This window comes from Vitis vinifera, chromosome 4, assembly GCF_030704535.1.
Source record: "Vitis vinifera cultivar Pinot Noir 40024 chromosome 4, ASM3070453v1".
NCBI classification, from domain to species: Eukaryota; Viridiplantae; Streptophyta; class Magnoliopsida; order Vitales; family Vitaceae; genus Vitis; species Vitis vinifera.
In genome coordinates, this window is record NC_081808.1 from 25,566,068 (window position 1) to 25,585,711 (window position 19,644).

Consider the following 19,644-nt stretch of genomic DNA (forward strand, 5'->3'; position numbering starts at 1 on the left):
ATCAGATCAACGGCTGGAGGAAGATGCCGTGTCGAGGAGGATAATAGAACGAGGAAGGGGGAAGAAAGAGGTGGGGCTGTGGTTGTTGCAGAGGGGACACGTAGTAAAGGAGTGCAGACACAGTCGTTGCCCAATTTGAATTCAAATAAAAAGGATGTTGGGCCGTTTGAGAAGAAGGAAGGGGGTGGGGAAAGGGCCGGAGGGGACGAGGCCTCCGCTGTTGAGGACCATCGGGCCTATGAGAGGAAGGCCCAGACTCCATCTAAGTTTGGCTCAACAGTTGAAAAAGTGGACTGCAGATATAAAGGCCCGTCGGGGTTAGGCCTTAGCCCAAGAGGAAAAGACCCAGTGGAGATGGAGGTGTCGTCAGGAACTGGAAATGAGTCACCCGCAGCGGGAAAGGGGAAAATAGCTTCTGGATATGGTCTTGAGGCTCAGACCAGTAGTCCCGCGAAGAAGAAAACGACGATCGGTTCAAAGAAGCTGTGGTCTATCCTTCTCCCTCCAAGCTCTGAGCGCCGACAAGGTCTTCGGTGTCGCAGCGAGACACTTTTGAGCGAGAAGGACAAGGTAGACATCGATGAGAACCCAGAAGGTGTGGCTTTAGGGGCCGATTACCTGGCGGAAAGAGGATTTAGCGCGAGTCCTCTCTTCTCTCGCCGTTATTCAAGGATTTGGAAGCATCGCTTTGGGGAAAGGGCTTCGACATCACAAAACGAAGTGGCCCTGCACAATTTCTACTCCGACAAATATAAGGAAGGATTTTTGGGCCGAGTGGGGTCCGATCCTCGTGGCGCAACAGTCATGGTGTTGCCTTCTACTCCAAAAATCAGAGGTAAAGGGCTAAGATTTTTGGGGAATTGTGGATTGTTGGCCGCGGAAAATCTAGAGGTAACCCCGTCTTCAACTTTTCAGTCTCCCTCATCTCATTTCCCCCCTTCTTATGGATCCATTTCTCCCTTCTTGAGTCCTGCTGCCCCCACTCTTCCCAGTTCAATCATTCAGTCTCTGAATCCTTTGGAGAACCGAGAAAAGTCCGAATTTTTTGTCATAAAAGATGACGATGGTACTGTGGGTCAAACTAGTGTTGGCTTCCCTAACCTCGTATTGGAGGTGAACCAGACTGCTCATCCTAGCCAGATGACTGACAGTGTTAACCCAGTGATGCCTAATACCAATCCATCTCCCATCCAGACTACAGTTAGTCAGAGTGTGTTTGCGGGTTCCCCAACAGGTGAGTTCCAAATAGAAGGAATTTCTCCTAGAAAAATGGCAAAAGTACGCGACGTCTTAAAGACTCTGGATATAAAAGTATACTCCAGGAGGAAGAGCAGATGTACCAAAGGTTTGTGAGATGAGTTGAATCTGGTTTGGAGGTTTAGGGTCCGTGTGTTTAATCCATGAAGATAATCAATTGGAATACCAGGGGGTTGGGTTCAAGGAAAAAGAGAAGGGTAGTTAAAGAATTCCTGAGATCGGAAAAACCAGATATAGTGATGATTCAGGAAACAAAAAAGGCAGAGTGTGACAGGAGGTTTGTGGGTAGTGTGTGGACAGCCAGAAATAAGGAATGGGCAGTCCTTCCGGCGTGCGGGGCTTCGGGGGGAATTTTGGTCATTTGGGACTCTAAAAAATTGCACAATGAGGAGGTGGTATTAGGTTCCTTTTCGGTCTCAGTCAAGTTTGCAGTGGATGGAAGCGAACAGTTTTGGTTATCAGCTGTCTATGGCCCAAATAGCACAGCACTTAGGAAGGATTTTTGGGTGGAGCTTTCAGACATTTTTGGACTTTCTTCCCCATGCTGGTGCGTGGGTGGAGATTTCAATGTCATAAGGAGATGTTCATAAAAATTGGGTGGTGCTCGATTGACCCCAAGCATGAAGGACTTGGATGACTTTATAAGAGAAAACGAACTGATCGATCCTCCTTTAAGGAATGCATCATTCACTTGGTCAAACATGCAAGAGCATCCCGTGTGCAAGAGATTAGACCGTTTTCTCTACTCAAATGAGTGGGAACAATTATTCCCGCAAAGTCTTCAAGAAGTTCTTCCTAGATGGACGTCGGATCACTGGCCGATAGTCTTGGAAACCAACCCGTTCAAGTGGGGCCCAACTCCATTTAGGTTTGAGAATATGTGGTTACATCATCCAAGTTTTAAGGAGAGCTTTGGAAGTTGGTGGAGAGAGTTTCAAGGAGATGGGTGGGAAGGTCACAAGTTCATGAGGAAACTTCAATTCCTTAAGGCCAAATTGAAAGAGTGGAATAAGAATGCTTTTGGTGACCTACTTGAAAGGAAAAAATGCATTTTGTTAGATATAGCTAACTTTGACTCCATGGAGCAAGAAGGGGGTCTCTCCCCTGAACTTTTAATCTAAAGAGCCGTAAGGAAAGGGGAGTTAGAGGAGTTGATCTTGAGGGAAGAAATTCATTGGAGACAAAAAGCTAGGGTGAAATGGGTTAAAGAAGGGGATTGTAATTCAAAATTTTTCCATAAAGTGGCTAATGGCAGGAGAAATAGAAAATTTATCAAGGTGTTGGAGAATGAAAGAGGCTTGGTGATGGATAATTCAGAGAGCATCAAAGAGGAAATCTTAAGGTATTTTGAAAAGCTCTATGCTAGTCCTTCCGGAGAATCTTGGAGAGTTGAAGGCTTAGATTGGTCTCCTATATCTAGTGAGAGTGCGTCTAGGTTGGAATCCCCTTTTATTGAAGAAGAGATTTCTAAGGCCATTTTTCAGATGGATAGGGATAAAGCACCGGGGCCTAATGGATTTACTATTGCAGTGTTTCAAGATTGTTGGGATGTGATTAAGGAGGACTTAGTGAGAGTGTTCGATGAGTTTCACAGGAGTGGGATAATTAATCAAAGTACTAATGCGTCCTTCATAGTTCTGTTACCTAAAAAAAGTATGGCAAAGAAGATATGAGACTATAGACCCATTAGCTTGATCACAAGTCTTTACAAGATTATTGCCAAAGTGTTAGCAGGGCGTCTAAGAGGGATACTTCATGAAACTATCCATTCCACTCAGGGAGCTTTTGTTCAAGGGAGACAAATTTTGGACGCAATCCTCATAGCCAATGAGATAGTGGATGAGAAAAAACGATCAGGGGAGGAAGGAGTTGTCTTTAAAATTGACTTTGAAAAGGCTTATGACCATGTGAGTTGGGATTTTTTGGACCATGTGATGGAGAAGAAGGGGTTCAATCCTAGATGGAGGAAATGGATAAGAGGCTGTTTGTCCTCGGTGTCTTTTGCAATTCTAGTGAATGGTAATGCTAAAGGGTGGGTTAAGGCATCTAGAGGTTTAAGACAAGGAGACCCTTTATCCCCTTTTTTGTTCACCATAGTAGCAGATGTATTGAGCAGGATGTTATTGAGAGCAGAGGAAAGAAATGTATTCGAGGGTTTCAGGGTGGGTAGGAACAGAACAAGGGTGTCCCATTTACAATTTGCATATGACACCATTTTCTTCTCTAGCACGCGAGAAGAGGACTTGCTAACTCTCAAGAGCGTTTTGCTAGTGTTTGGGCATATTTCTGGGCTGAAGGTTAACCTTGACAAAAGTAATATTTATGGCATTAACCTCGGTCAGGATCATCTTCATAGGTTGGCCGAGTTGCTTGATTGCAAGGCTTCTGGGTGGCCCATACTCTACCTGGGTCTTCCTCTGGGTGGGAATCCCAAGTCTAGTAGCTTCTGGGATCTTGTGATTGAGAGGATCTCGAGCAGATTAGATGGGTGGCAAAAGGCGTATTTATCTTTTGGAGGTAGGATAACTCTCATTCAATCTTGTCTCACTCATATGCCTTGTTACTTCCTTTCCTTGTTCAAGATTCCCGCCTCCGTGACAGTAAGAATTGAGAGGTTGCAAAGAGATTTTTTATGGTCTGGGGTTGGGGAAGGCAAAAGAGATCATCTAGTTAGTTGGGATGTAGTGTGTAAATCAAAGATGAAAGGGGGTTTGGGCCTCGGTAGGATTTCCTTACGGAATTCCGCTCTCTTAGGGAAATGGTTATGGAGGTATCCCAGGGAGGGTTCAGCATTGTGGCATCAGGTCATTTTAAGCATTTATGGATCACACTCTAATGGTTGGGATGCCAACACTGTTGTTAGATGGTCACATCGTTGTCCTTGGAAGGCTATTGCACAAGTTTTCCAAGATTTTTCCAAGTTTACTCGGTTCATGGTAGGAGATGGGGAAAGAATTCGGTTCTAGGAAGACTTGTGGTGGGGGGATCAACCTCTGGGGGTCCGTTTTCCAAGACTACTTAGAGTAGTCATGGATAAAAACATTCCTATTTCTTCAATTCTCGGATCCACTCGCCCCTTCTCTTGGAACTTTAACTTCCGTCGTAACCTTTCCGATTCCGAGATAGAAGATTTAGAAAGTCTCATGCAGTCTCTTGATCATATACATTTATCACCTTCGGTTCCAGATAAGAGATCTTGATCTTTATCTTCTTCAGGACTTTTCACAGTCAAATCTTTCTTTCTTGCCTTATCCCAAATTTCTGGTTTGCCTTCAGTTTTCCCTACCAAGTTAGTCTGGAATTCTCAAGTCCCTTTCAAAATCAAGTCCTTTGTCTGGTTAGTGGCTCACAAGAAGGTAAATACTAACGACATGTTACAGTTGAGAAGACCCTACAAAGCACTTAGTCCCAACATTTGCATGTTGTGCATGAAGCAGGGAGAAACAGTAGATCATCTTTTTCTTCATTGCCCTCTGACGATGGGGTTGTGGTACAGATTATTTCAGTTAACAAAGATAGATTGGGTCCCTCCTAGGAGCATCTTTGACATGCTATCTACCAATTTTAATGGTTTTGGATCTTCTAAGAGAGGGATTGTATTATGGCAAGCTGCGTGCATTGCTTTATTATGGGTGGTGTGGCGGGAAAGAAATGCAAGGATTTTTGAGGATAAATCAAGGAATTCAGAGAACCTTTGGGACATGATTCATTTCCTTGCGTCTCTTTGGGTTTCTTGTTCTAAGGTTTTTAAGGGGATTCCCCTTAATGTAATACACCTTGATTGGTTAGCGGCATGCAACTCCATTGGGTTGGCCTAACTTATAGCAGTTGTCTGTATCTACTTTGTATTTTCTCGTATTTGTTTCATTGTAGTTTTGTTTTCTTGGGTGGGAGGATTCCTCATCCTTCTCTTGTACTTTCCTTTATATTAATATATGCCTTTGTCATTTCCTATCAAAAAAAAAAAATACTCCCTGTATGCTTTTGGGTTTTCCTCAAGGTGCCCTTTTCTAATATATTTCTGCTTTTGCCTATCAAAAAAAAAAAAATAGTCTTTTAAAATACAAGATTTTCAATCAGTTAAGATGAAAGGAAATTCCATAATTTCTAAATTTTGATAATATATTTTATAGTTTTAAGTTATCCTTAGATTATATGCATACTCATTTTAATATATTGTGCTCACTTAAATTTTAAAATTCAATTTTTGAATCAAAAGGAAATTCCAAAATCTCAAAAAAAATTTGAATCATAAAATATAATTAATAAGGTAGTTGAACTGTAAAATTGTGAAAATTAAAATAATTTTTGATAAGATGTCAAAGCTGTCAATTTTATTGTAACTTATAATTTGAGAGGAAACATGACTTATGCAACTCTGATCAAAAAAAAAAACATGACTTATGCAACCATCTTTACAACCTGACAGTTGGATTAGTATTGGTCCCCATTTTTTTTTGCTTACCATGTTTCCTTGGAAATCGACTTTGATACTTTTTTGTCATGAGAGACATTATTTTCTTATTTTGGTTGCCTTCTGTGAGTAGAACTCAAATATTACCTTCTTACTGTTGAAGTACATGGTACCATCACCATAACTTTTGGTCACTTTCCTTATAGGGGTTCTCAACTGGTTTACCTGAGAGACTGCAGTTACCACTCTTGAGGACATTACCTGGACTTGAAAACTGTTCAATGCTAAGGCCTGCTTATGCTGTAGAGTATGATTTCTTGCCTGCTTATCAGTGCTCGAGGTCTCTTATGACAAAGCAGATTGAAGGTCTTTTTTTCTCTGGACAGATCAATGGAACGACAGGCTATGAAGAAGCTGCAGCACAGGTTTTTATCTATTTAGAATGTCCTTTATTCTTTTTTATTTTTAACAAATAGGAAAAGAGCATGTGGTGGCTTTCACATATTGGAAAAGGAAGTCGTAGCTTCTGGACCACTCTTGACTCTCTCAATTTATCCACGCTTTTCTGTAGGGTTTAATTTCTGGAATTAATGCTGCCAGATATTCAGATGGTAAATCCCTCATTGTTCTTGAGAGGGAAAGCAGTTACATAGGGACTTTGATAGATGATCTGGTTACCAAAGACCTTCGAGAGCCTTATCGAATGTTAACAAGGTAATGTGGAAAACATATCGCTTACATAAATCTTGATATAGTAGGGTCTTTTGGAAGTTGGTAGATAAAAAATAGTAGTGTGCACACCTTTTTTAGTATATCAATAAGAATAGCAAAGCTAGTAGTTTTATAAAATGAATGGTTAGTGTTCCTTCTGGACACCTCCGGACTGCTTAGTCTGAATGTACAAATGGAAGCACTGTTTTTTTATATTTTAAATAAGAATAAGGAATATTGTTGACAAGAAAAGAAATTTTATGGAGAGAAGGTTGCAGTGTCCTTCAGAAAAGGTAACTTAGAAATAAAACAAAATGGACAATGCAAAAAGATCTAAACTCTCAACTTCCATCCTTCAATAGTTAGTGTCTACCTTACTCTCAACTCTTAAGCAATACCTTACTCCCAACTCTTAAGTAATCCAATATCTCCTCCACAAGATGAGTATATCTCCAAAAGCCCACATGCTTTGTCTCCTTTTCATCAAATCACAGTATGCAAGTTATGCCTTAAACACAAAGCGTTAGTACCATAACTTTCTAGGGAAGCTCTAATTATAGCATGTATCAAGAATCTACTACTAGCCAGCCTTGAGAAAGTGAGTGGTATTACCATGTGATCCCTAAAATATATTGCTGATACCCACTTGACCCAGATTTCCTGGAGAACACCATCAAGGGTAGTAATAAGGGCATTCCTCCTCCAGGACTCTACTATAGCCCTGTTTGGGTTGCGTTTAACTTCTACGTTTTGCAGTAGAAGTAGAAGTAATTACTGCTTTAGTATGATTGAATTTTAATGTTTGGGAACTTTATTTTAAAATCACTTTTATTCAAGATAAGTATAATTATGATTTTTTTTTAAAATTAATTAAATACAAAAATTGCCTCCTACATCATATTTAAGGAAAAGCATGGGTCTCCTGCTCCTCCAAAACATGGATAAATCATGTTGAGAAGAATGGATCCCATAGTTGACAATTCTATCCAAATACTGTTAAAAGTTTTGTTTGAACTTCAAATGCTCTTTTAATATTTGAAAAGCTCTTCCAAACAGAGCTTATGATTGTGTTAAGTTGTACTTGTAGATGATTTTATACCATATAATACTTCTTAGAGTAATGGCAGTAGTTTGAAGTTTAAAGTATTAATGTGATGGCTTCTTAAAATTTAAAATTAGTTCGATGAATTAATTGTGCATCATTATTGTTTTTAATGTCCAATTATATTTTCTTAAACCTTTGGTTCTTCTCTTAGCCGCTCAGAACATCGATTACTTCTTCGATCTGATAATGCGGATAGTCGTCTCACACCTTTGGGGCGTGAAATTGGTTTGATAGATGATAGACGTTGGAAAATATACCAGGACAAGCAAGCTCAAATTTCACAAGAAAAAAAGCGATTAAGAACTGTCCGGATTTCAGGTTTGTGTTCTTTCTTTCTTCTCTGCTTTGGACATTAGGTGAATTCTCAGTGTGTTCCTTCAAAAGAAAGAAGGGCAGCTAATCCTTTCTATAATGGAAGGGTGGTTAATCCTAAGCATGTTCCTCAAGAAGAAAGGAAGGAAAAAATTAAAAATTTATGAAGGGAAAAAAATTAAGAGATTGATATGGATTACATTGAATTGGATGAATGAGAAAACACAAGTAAACTGTGAACACAATTTTCAACTGCTATTTTCTTCTTGTGCTTGCCACTTGAAAATTCCATGTGATAAGCAAGAGTAGAAAAATGGAAGGGAAATAAAAAAGGGAAAAAAAAATTCAACAACAGAAACAATCAACATGGCTTAAAGGGAGCAAAATTCTAAGCTCCCCTTCTTTTAGTAATATTTCTTTTTTATTCCAGTCCTGGGTAAGATTTAAATAGACACCACTACTAGGAGATACTTTACATTGATAGTATACTAGTCTTCATAGATATCGTTGATTACTTAAAAGAAAATATTGCTGCTATTTTTTTCCCTCTTAGCATAAGGGCCACATGTTTGGGTATGTATCTTATTCAATATGTTGCTTTTATTTATTTTATTTTATTTGATTGGATGTTGCTTTTATTTTATCCATATTTACTATGTGTGGCATTGAGTTGGCATTCATAATGAGTCTTTTTAAGTCTATTTCTAGGTATTCTATGAATGTGGTTCTTCAAGAGGAGTGGATTTGCCTCCTTTGTTTGTTTTGATCCTTAAGAAAGGGGACTTGAGGATTTATACGACTTTCGATCCATTACCTTGGTTGGGGTTATATAAACTTTTAGAAAAAGTCTTGGCTAATAGGTTAAAAAAAAAAGTGGTGGGGAAGGTGGTTTCAAAATATTAGGATGTGTTCATCAAATCATCCACATCCACATCCTCTTTTGGACAATTTGGAAGGAGAGAAATAGAAGATCTTTTGAGAATATGGAACTTTATGCTCAAAGGCTTTAGTTTTTGTTCTTGTGCAACATTTAATTCTTAGATAAACTTGTTTAGAGAAGATACTTCTATGTCCTTAGTTAATTTTATTGATTGGTTGGGGTTGGATTGACGGAGGGAGTATTTTTGTTTTCCCTATCCTTTTTGGCACTTTTTGGCGGCCATTGTATACACCGTGTGTACTTTGGTGTGCCCCTTTTGGCGTTTTAATACAATTTGTACTTACCTATCAAAAAAATATTAGGATGTGTTCATGGTGGGTAGTCTAAATTTTAATGTGGTTTTGACTACTAATGAGGCTATTGATTCAAGCACAAAGAGTTTAGGTGGTGAGTGGGTGGGGTGGAGCTTTGGTTTGTAAATTGGATACTGAAAAAGTCTATTTTCATGTCAATTGCAGTTTCTTGCTTTTATTTTTTCGGGATGATGGACTCTTAGTAAAAAATAAATTAATGCTATTAAATTTTGCATTTCTAAGGCTCAAGGTGTCTAAGGGAAGATAATCCTCCTTTGCTGTTACCATTTGTCTTGGTGATGAGGGCTCTAAGTTGTTTCTTTGTTTAGGCAGGGAAGGAGGTTTTATTTCAACATTCATGGCGGGGGGTTTAGCCGTTTAGGAAGGAAATGTTGTCTCCAGATTACTTTTTGTTGGTGACACCCTGCTGTTTTCTAAGGCTCATTCATAGCACTTAATGTAAAATGAGATGGATGCTTCTTTGGTTCGAGGTAGTTTTTGGTTTGAAAACCAATTTTGATTAGAGTTAGTTAATTCCTACCAAGTGAGGTTCTAAACCTGGAGGAGTTGGCTTTTGCATCTAGTTGTTAGTGTAGGTTAGTTGTTTGCCTTCTATTTGGGCCTCCTTTTGTGTGGTCAGATCAAATCTACTGATTTTAGATGTGGTTGAAGCAAGCTTTCATAAAAGGCTTGCCTCATGGAAATGATAATACCTTCCTAAGGTTGGAAGACTTGCTCTTTTAAAGAGCACTTTGTTTAGCTTGTTTATTACTCATTTCTTTTCATTGTGCCTAAGATGTGCACTAGAGGCTTGAGACGAAAACATTAACTTGTGAAATGATTAGTTGTTTGCTTGGATAAGACAAAAAGAAAGGATTATGCATTAGAAGCTAATATATGCTTAATAAGGTATTGCTTGGAAAAATATGTTGGAGATTTGTGACAAAATGAGACTATCTCTGAAGGACATGTTATCTTAGATAAGTTTGAGGAAAGTATAGTATGGATTGTGTTCTGGAAGAGGCACAAAAGGGTTAGAGGTGGGCCTATGAAAGTGTTAAAGAGTTATTAGTAGTTATTTGGTAAGGGATAATTTAGTCTTTTTTTGGGTAAAATTCTATATATATATGTACTTTGCACTCTTTTCTTGTTCAATAAGATCTTATTTTTCTCTCACTCAACATGGTATTGGAGCAAGTTTTGATTCGGAACCCTAACCCTTAAAAAAAAATCCTATGATACTACACTAAAAGTGTTGCTATAGTGTCACACTACAACACCCCCACTACAGTGTTGTGCTACTATACACATGCTACAATATTGCTACAATGACCTCTAACGCTAGTGCCTATGTGATTGGTTGTCTTTTGTAATGCAAGTATGGTGCAAGTATGTGTTATTGTTGAAGGTTTTCTATTATCCTTTTGTTTCAATTTTTTTGGAAGGAAAGGAACGGACTAGCTTTTAGGGGAGGGGGGGGGGGGGGAGTTAGCAATTCAGAGACTTAAATATTCTTTTGTATGTAACATATGGGGTTGGGCTAAATTGTATATTGGTGAGGAGCCGTATTCCCTTATAGGCTTTCTGGAGTGGTTAGCCTCCAGATAAGGGGTGGTGGGTTTATTTTTGGTTTTTTGCTTGTGAGGCCTTAGTAGCCTTGTATACCCCCTGTATACTTTGTGGCTTGTTTGCCTCTTTTTATGAATTCTGTGCTTATAAAAAAAATATCCTTTTGTTTCAATTTTAAGTCCAATAGTCCCTATTTTCTCCCTTAAGTAATTAACTACTAATTTTCATAGTACTTTAGTAAAGTTGAAGGGATCTAATTATTTTTTATGGGCTAAAGCTATAGGGTGTGTATATTGAGACAAAGGGAAAACTTAAATATCTCTTAGAAGATCCTCCTTCCTAGGAATTTAAAAAGTTTTGATGAGTGGCAACAAGTTGACTTCATGATAATAATATGGTTATGAAACAGTATGAAACCTTATGTTAGTGTTAATTTCATGTTTTTAGAAACTTTAAAGCAAATATAAGATGTAGTTAAAGAGACGTACTCTCAAAGAAAAAATATTTCGAGAATCTATCAATTGTATGAAGATATTTTTAGGGCAAGGTAGAATGGGAAACCTCCAAGTGAACACTATATATCCCTCAAAGGAATGTGAGAGGAATTGAATGTGTGTCAACCATTGTTTATTGATATTAAGGTTCAAAGAAGGTAAAGGGAAGAGTTTCATGTTGTTAAATTTCCTTCTAGCCTTGATTCTAAATATGTTGAGGTCAAACACAGTAAACTGATTGGTGAAAAGTTATTATCTCTCACTAATGTTTATGCTCAACTTCAGCACATTGATCTACTATCTTTTTCATTTAGGAATGGTATTGAGGATGCTTCCACACTTGCATCCATAACTCAATCTATATTCCAGTCTAATGGTAGGAAAGTGACAAATGGTGATGCTCTTTCTTAGTCTATTACTCCTCTCCAATGGCATTATAGATTGAGTCGTGCTTCTTTTGAGTAGATACATTCCTTAGGACTATCTTCAAAGTTGTCAAATAAGCTGGAGTGAGCATTGTGTGAACCTAGTAAATACCATAGGTTATCTTTTCCATCTAGAGTCAATAATAGGAGTTCTAGTCCTTTTGCTTTAATGCATTCAAATATTTGGGGCTTGTGTCATACCACTAATGTTCAAGGGTTTAAGTACTTCGTTAGTTTTATTGATGATTGTTTTCGAGTGTCACAATTATTTTTGCTTAAAGAAAGGTTCAAAGTATCTCATGTATTTAAACTTTTTTATCAAGAAATAAAAAATTAGTTGGTATTTCAATTGGTATTCTTCAATCTAATGATGCCCTTCACTATAATGATAGTTCCCTATCCTCTTTTTGTGTTGGAAATGAAATTGTCCTTCAATTTTTGTGTGTTTGTACACCCCAACAGAATGGGTTGCTAAAAGGAAAAATTGTCACTTGTTAGATGTGTGCTCCTATTATGTTTCATATGAGGGTTTCGGAATCTTATTAGGAGATGCTATGCTAACTGCATGTTATTTAATAAGTCGGTTACCCTCCTTTGTGTTGCATTAGAAGACTCGTTATATATTATTTCTTGATTGTCCCTAATTTTCTCTTCCTCTTAGAGCCTTTGGATGTGTTTGCTTTGTTTATAATTTTTCCCTAAATAAAGACAAGTTTGATGCTCGATTTGTCAAATATTTATTTTTGGGATATTCTAGAAATCATAAAGGGTACAAATGTTTTGATTTAGAGTTTTGTAAATTCTTTATGTAACAACCCACTCCCTCCTATAAAATATTGTTTGCTTTGGGCCCAAGTGGCCCTCACGATTTTAAAATGCGTCTACATAATTAAGAGGAGTCCACATATATAGTACTAAAAACTTCTTCCCCTATCCAATGTGAAATATCACACTTTATTAATGATAATTTAATTGAGACTACTTTATTTTTTAAAATTATTTATCATGTTTTCAGTTAGCTAAGATGGATTGGGTTCCCCCAAGGAGCATATATGACATGATGTCCATCAAATTTAAAGGCTTCGGTAATTCTAAGAGAGGGATAGTTTTGTGGCAAGCTGCGAGCATAGCTCTAATTCGGGTTGTGTGGTGGGAAAGAAAAGCAAGGATTTTCGAGGATAAAACAAGGAATTCAGAGTTCCTTTGGGACTCTATTGTTTTCCTTGCTTCCCTTTGGGCTTTCTGTTCCAAGGCATTTAAGGGGACTCCCCTTAATGTGATTCAACTGGATTGGATAGCAGTGTGTACCCCATAGGGATTGGTCCTTAGTGGGAGTTCGTTTGTTTTATGTGTATTTTCCTGTAATTTAGTTGTCTTTGGTGGGAGGATTTCTCATCCTTCTTCTTGTACTTCTTTTTTCTATCAATATATCTTTGTGGCGTTTCCAATAAAATAAAAAAAATAAAAAAATGAGACACTTCAATTTAAGTCTATTCCTTTTTTTGTTATTGATACTTTTGTATCTAAAGACTAACAAACCATTACAAATATATCAACAAAAAAGATTGCCTAGAGATAGTGAAGCAATTCAAACTCAATCTCTACCTTCTTCAAGCTTGTCAATGGATGATCCTATACCACCACCTATTTTCATTTCCTCAATTCCCGATGAATCAAACCTCTCTATTGCACTCAAGAAAGGTGGATGTAATTGCACTCATTATCCTCTTACTCATTATGTATTTTTAGATAACTTTTTCCCCACCTTTCAATGTTTTGGTCGTGCCTTGTCTTCCATTTCTATCCTTAATTCTTATCAAGAAACTTTAAATTATACTACATGGAAGGCCATGGAAGAAGAGATGCATGCTCTCCTAAACAGAGGTAGATGGAGCTTGGTGATTTGCCTCTAAGGATAGGATGTTGTAGGCTGCCACTAGGTTTTCACTATTAAATCTCATCCAGGTGGGACTATAGACCAGTTGAAGGCTCAGTTAGTTGCTAAGGGGTATGCTTAAACTTATGGTGTGGATTATTTTGAGACTCTCTCCTATTGCTCATCTTAATTCAACTAGATATGAAGAATGTATTTGAGTTAGGAAGCTATGAAAGGTCAACTTTTAAATTTTTATTTTCTTACCAAATTTACTTCCTTGATTCTAGGTTAATTGATTGACTATATTTAGATAGGTTCCTAGTTTATCTTTTTTTGTTATTCTTTTGTATAGATTTTCTCCTTGATTTCTGATTGTAATTTAGGAACATTATAGTTGTGGGTGCAGTTAGCACCTTGAGGTTTGGGTCCCTACGGAGAGTCCTAAAGGCTTAGCCATGGAAGGTTCCTCTGTTATCAATATATATATATATATTCAAAATTTACACAAAAGTCTATATGGAGCAACCACCTGGGTTTGTTATCAAGGGGGAGTTAAGAGTTAGAGTTTGCAAACTAAATAAAATTATTTATGGATTAAAGCAATCTCCTAAAGCTTGGTTTGATAAATTGAGTCCTATTCTTCTATCATTTAGTTTTAGAAGATGGAATTTTGACAACTCAGTATTTGTTCTCAAGAGGGACACTGGCATGGTAGTACCGATTATATACATGGATGATATTATTGTCTTTGGTAGTGATGTTACAAGTATTGAAGAAGTGAAAGGTTACTTGAAAAAGATCTTTTAGACAAAGGATCTTAGGCTATTGCATTACTTCCTAGGCCTTGAAGTTCACATACTAGAGGTGAGATTGTTTTGTCCCAAATGAAGTATGTATTGGACTTGCTTAGTAAAACTGACATGTTAGGAGTAAAGCCAGCTGAACTCCTGAGGAGCAAAACAAGAATCTTAATGGAGATGATAATTTTGTTTTCAGATAAAAGAAGATATCAAAGTCTAGTGGGCAAGCTTATTTATTTGACGGTCACAAGACTTGACATTACTTTTCCTATTAGAATAGTGAGTCAGTTCATTTGTGGTTATCTGTTTATATGGAGGTGTAAAAAGCATAATGTAGTGCCTAGATTTAGTGGTGAATCAAAATACAGGGCCATGGCACATCCAGTGTGTGAGTTAATGTGGATTTAGAACTTGTTACAGGAGCTTGGATTTTCTCTTGAAAAGCCCATGATTATGTATTGTGATAATCAAATTGCTATTCATAGTGCTAGTTATTCAATGTTTCATGGAAGAACCAAACATATGGAAGTAGACTATCATTTTATTAGAGAAATTGTGATGAGAAAGAAAGTGATAACTCCTTACAACAAGTTGAAAATTGGTTGGGTGATGTGTTTATTAAAACTTTAGGGAGAAATCTTCTTTTTTTTTTTTTTTTGTTTTATGTTCCAAGCTCGGTCTTAGTAACATATATGCCCCAGCTTGAGGAATGTTAAAAAGTCGTTAGTAGTTATTTGGTAAAGGGTGGATAAGTCCTTTTGTTTTTTGTAAAAGTCTATATACATGCTGTATACTCTTTTCTTGTTGAGTAAGACCCATTTTTTTCACTCACTCAATAGAAAGTGATTAGGATAGATGTGTTTGAGGTAAGGACTACCTTAATTGTGGGTGATGGAAGGAGTTCAATTTTGCCATGATGTATGGTATTGTGCTTCTTAGCTGATTGTCTCCTCCCCCCTCCTTGTTCACCATTGCAATTGTAAGGAAGCTTGGGTTGTTGATAGTTGGGATAATTCTAGTGGTAGGGGGCCTAGGAACTTGTGTTGTTCGAGATAGTTTCATGATTGGGAGTTTGATACTGCAGAGCTATTCCTTGAGGATTCAAGAGGTGGTAGTGCATAGGGATGGTGAGGATTGGATGATATGGACTGTATCAAGAACAGGAAGTTCTCAATCAAATATTTCTATTGCTCTTTGAAGACTAAGAAGAGAGGTTCTTTTCCTCCCAAGCTAGTTTGTGTTTCATGCACTCCTACAAAAGTGAGTTCCCTTTCTTAGGAGGCTAATTGGGAAAAGATGCCACATATAAAACAACATAAAAGGAGAGGACACATGCCAGCAGGCTAGGTTGTTTGTGTGAGAGTGAGGAAGAATTGATCATCATATTCTCATTCATTGTGGCACACCTAGGGTCCTTCAGCATCTTATATTCTCTATTTTCAGTAACTCCTGGATGCTTTTCCAATCTAGGAGGGAGATATTATTGTGTTGCCATGAGAGTTTTGTCAGAAAGAAGTATAGAAAGGTTTGGAGGACAACCCCTTTATATCTATTTTCGACCATTTGGCGAGAGCACAATTGTAGATCTTTCAATCATTTGGGCTGTTTGGATCAATAATTTAAAGACTCTTTTATTTATGCTCTTTTTTGTTGGTCTAGAGCATCACTTGGAGCTGGCTCCTTATCTTGCTAGATTTCATTGATTCTTTAGGATTATGTTAGCAGGGTGGTCTCTTCTTCTATTTTTCTTTCCTTTTTCACCTATAAACAGATTTTGTGTACTTCCTATACAATTGTGTTGGCACCCTATTTTTTGGCACTTATTTAATATCATGAATTTTTGCCTATTAAAAAAAAAAAAAAAAAACCATTGAACTTGGGATAGTTTATTTATTAGAAGAAAATAAGTTAGGATGTCTTGAGCTTGGAGATATATTGTGGAGATCCAACTTGCTTATTGTGGTTTATTTGACCTTCAGGGGGAGATTTGGCTTCTGATGTTACTCATTTGTCTGGTCAGCCAGTGAAGGACTCCTCAACTCTGGAGAGTATTCTTAAGAAACCGCATGTACAATATAAAGTTCTGGATAAGCATGGTTTTGGAAATGAACTTCTGTCCAAAATAGAGAAAGAATGTGTGGAGATTGATATCAAGTATGAGGGCTTTATTATGCGGCAGCAGAGCCAGCTCCAACAGGTGAATGATCCATATTTGGTCACTTATTGCCTTTCATTTCCTATTTAGAATAATTTGTCATGTCTAAATTTCTGGGCATATACTTGTCTGTTTAATCCGTCATAGATTTTTCCTTATTGTATTTGTAGATGGCTCGTCAGCAACACAGACCACTACCAGAGGACTTGGATTACTATGCAATGACAACTTTGTCTCTTGAGGCTCGTGAGAAACTATCCAAGGTATGTAGTATATATAATTTTCATCATGCAATATGGACAAGAAAATATTTTATAAAAATATTCTCAGTATCTTCAATGAGTGCAAATGGAGAAAATTCATCAATCCTTTTTATGTTAAATGTTGATGGAATGAAGAGACATTAGTTGTACAATTAGATTTTTTTTGGGTCTTATATACTTTTGATTCATTTATGTTTATAATAAAGTGGTTTTAGGTTATAAGAAAAAGAAAAAAGCTATTGCTTATCTCTACTTGTATTGAACCTTTCTGTTGATCCACCTTTCTCATCCTTGTCTTATCTTTGCTTAATTTATGAAAATTATTTCTTTACTTCTCAGCCCTCTTCTGGATAAACAACAGCTGGGTGAGTTTTCTTTTTATTTTGATTTTTATTATCAATTCTCATGAAACTTCTTGAGCATGTCTCCCTTTTAACCATCTAGCTCTAGTTTTTTATCCAACATCTTCTCCATTATCACCTTCGAATAGAGGTACCAAAGACAATTTAAACAGTTCAGTTAGTATCTTCTAACCTTTGTTATGACTAAATAGATCATTTCTATTCATGTTGTTGAATCTGAACTTGACACGCTTTATTGTGATACTTCTGTATTCCTAAATCTCCTTCTACATTTATTATATATATCACCCACTCCTCTGATACTGTCAGTTGACATCATGTCCTTGACAAACTACATGCAACAACCTGTAATTTCAAATTCTACATGAGCAATCTGTTCATCTATCAGTTGCAAACAAAGTTGGAGAAGCTAGTGCTTGATATAAATTATTCTTCCTTCTTCCTTATTACTAATAATGCCTATCTTTCAGGTATCACTCCTTCCTTTTCATTTGATGTGGGTTTCTCAACTGAATGCAAAATTTTAAGAATTGAGAGTAAAGCATGCTTGAAATTGTTAGTGAGCCCAGCTGTTGGCAGCCTTAAAAGTGAATTTTAATGCCTTCTCCTTAAAAAATCCATGTTTAGATAGGCATTGGGGATGGTGGAAGAACAACTAAAGATTATTATTAGGAGAAACCATCCATATCTTCTCCACCCCAGTTAGATCAATCTAGTCACTTAAGAGGAATTGTTCCCATTACTAAAGGGCCTGAAAGTTGCATCTTCTTTGGGGTTTTGAATATCCACTCTAGAGCTGCTTCTTTTTTCCAGGGATGATTTCTGGGAATTATCCCATTCCTTTTATCTCTTAGTCAAATCTTGGAAATATATCTCATTCTTCTGTATACATCTCATTTCCATTTAATTGATTGGTTGTTTCTTATTTAAATAAGATGAATTTGCATTGCAAGTATGTATATATTAGAGTTATAGCATAAAGGGGGTGACAGAACTATACAGCTGATTGACTTCACTTTTGTTAGGTATTTCCCATTATTTTTGTTTTCTAGCAGTATCACATCCCTTCCGATTATTGTTTCCTCGCTTCAGACTTAAGAGAGCCATAATCACACAGAAGGTAAATTGAGAGTGGAAAGAGTTTTTACTGTCCTGGGCAGAAGCATCTTCCCTCTAATTCTTTCTGGCCACAAACAAAAAAGAAAAAAACAAAGATCAGCAAGATTACTATAGATTATGCCTGTAACTGTTGGGAACTGATGCATTGGTTTGAACTTGTAATTCTGCAATTATTTCAGATTTTAGTACTTGGAAATCTCACGCGCTGGTCCATTGAAATATTTGGTTTGCATGCTCTCAGATCCGGCCACAGACCATTGGTCAAGCAAGTAGAGTGGGTGGAGTGAGCCCTGCTGACATTACTGCTCTTCTCATCATCCTTGAAACCAACAGAAGAAAAGCCCAGGAACAAAGAAGGTGCCAGTTGCTGACTTCCGTCATGGTAGATCAGGACAAATGTATTACTGCTCCTCTTCCTGAGACACTCAATCCCCAGAAAATCTGCTAGGAATTGTGGTTGTATGCGGTGTTTGTCAGATATCTGAAAAAAAAATGCCAAATATTCGAGCATATAGAGCAGGGTGATGTTGTCTTCCAAAGGAGCAATCCGGACGGAAAGCAATTGAAAGGAAATGCATAAGTATTTGCATGATCCCCAGACATAAGAAACTTGAGTGCCCAATCCTGCTAGGTGAAGGTTTGGTTTCATAAAAAAGGCGAGACTCATTGCATCTGCTTGGCAGTTGGCACTGCCAATGAGGAATATCATAAAGCATTTTTCATTTTAGAGAACCCCTTTTGGCTAGAGATGTCTCTCAAATGTAAATGAATTATTGATTTAGGGCCCTTTTGAGCCAACGTTTAGAGAATCATGTTGACTTTATGTTTAAAATAGTCTTTTGATTCTCATGTGAAGTCACATAATTATTATTACTATTAATTCTTTTTTTTAAAAATTAATTTAAAACCGCAATTGAAAAATGCAGTTTTTGCAAAAATTGTTGTAAGGAAAAATTGTATCTTGGAATTAGTATTTTAACATAAATTAAGAAATTACTTATGTCATATTAATTTGTATTTGTGGCATCTATTGAATTTTACTTTTATTTTTTATTTTCTTTGGGAATTCTTTTGCAACTCGTTGATTACTTTTGCAATTGTATTCAGGGGGAATTATGTTTGTTTGTGGGATTTATCTAGTTTTTATATTCACAGGGTTTTTGGTTAAGATAGGATGAGGATGATAATACCTAAAAATGTATTTTTCACAATTTTTTTATGTAAGAAAATGTTATGATACTAAGTGGTTTTAGGAAATATTTTTATTTTTTTTAATGCTTGAAAATTTTTATCTTAAAAACACTTTTTAGATGTGTTTGATAGTAATTTTAGAAAGTATTTTTAGCATTTTTAATATATGAAAAATAAAAAATTTTAAATGTTAGCAAGGGAAAATATTTTTTTTAAATATGCTTGGTAGTATTTTTAAATGATAAAATATTTTAAATATTAAAAATGTTTCGTAAAATCACTTAAATAGTTTTTAAAGTGTGTAGAAATGATTTTAAAAAGTGTTTTTAGTTTTTTTTTATATTTCAAATTTTTTATT

At 36.7% G+C, this 19,644-nt stretch overlaps 1 protein-coding gene across 3 annotated transcripts in view; it reads left to right on the top strand.

Moving 5' to 3' along the window:
- Nucleotides 1-19,033, top strand: part of LOC100243047 (uncharacterized) — a 70,952-nt gene extending 51,919 nt beyond the window's left edge. For 2 of the 3 annotated variants that reach the window (XM_002263975.5, XM_019219492.2), the window contains exons 8-13: nucleotides 5,878-6,096; nucleotides 6,243-6,385; nucleotides 7,639-7,805; nucleotides 16,176-16,393; nucleotides 16,522-16,614; nucleotides 18,337-19,033. In XM_002263975.5, coding sequence (XP_002264011.3) covers nucleotides 5,878-6,096; nucleotides 6,243-6,385; nucleotides 7,639-7,805; nucleotides 16,176-16,393; nucleotides 16,522-16,614; nucleotides 18,337-18,543 — 1,047 coding nt within the window. In that variant the 3' untranslated portion in view covers nucleotides 18,544-19,033. Of the gene's footprint in view, nucleotides 1-5,877; nucleotides 6,097-6,242; nucleotides 6,386-7,638; nucleotides 7,806-16,175; nucleotides 16,394-16,521; nucleotides 16,615-18,001; nucleotides 18,315-18,336 lie in introns of those variants that run through there. The other variant, XM_059736549.1, reaches the window with a different exon arrangement.
- Nucleotides 19,034-19,644: the final 611 nt, after the last annotated feature.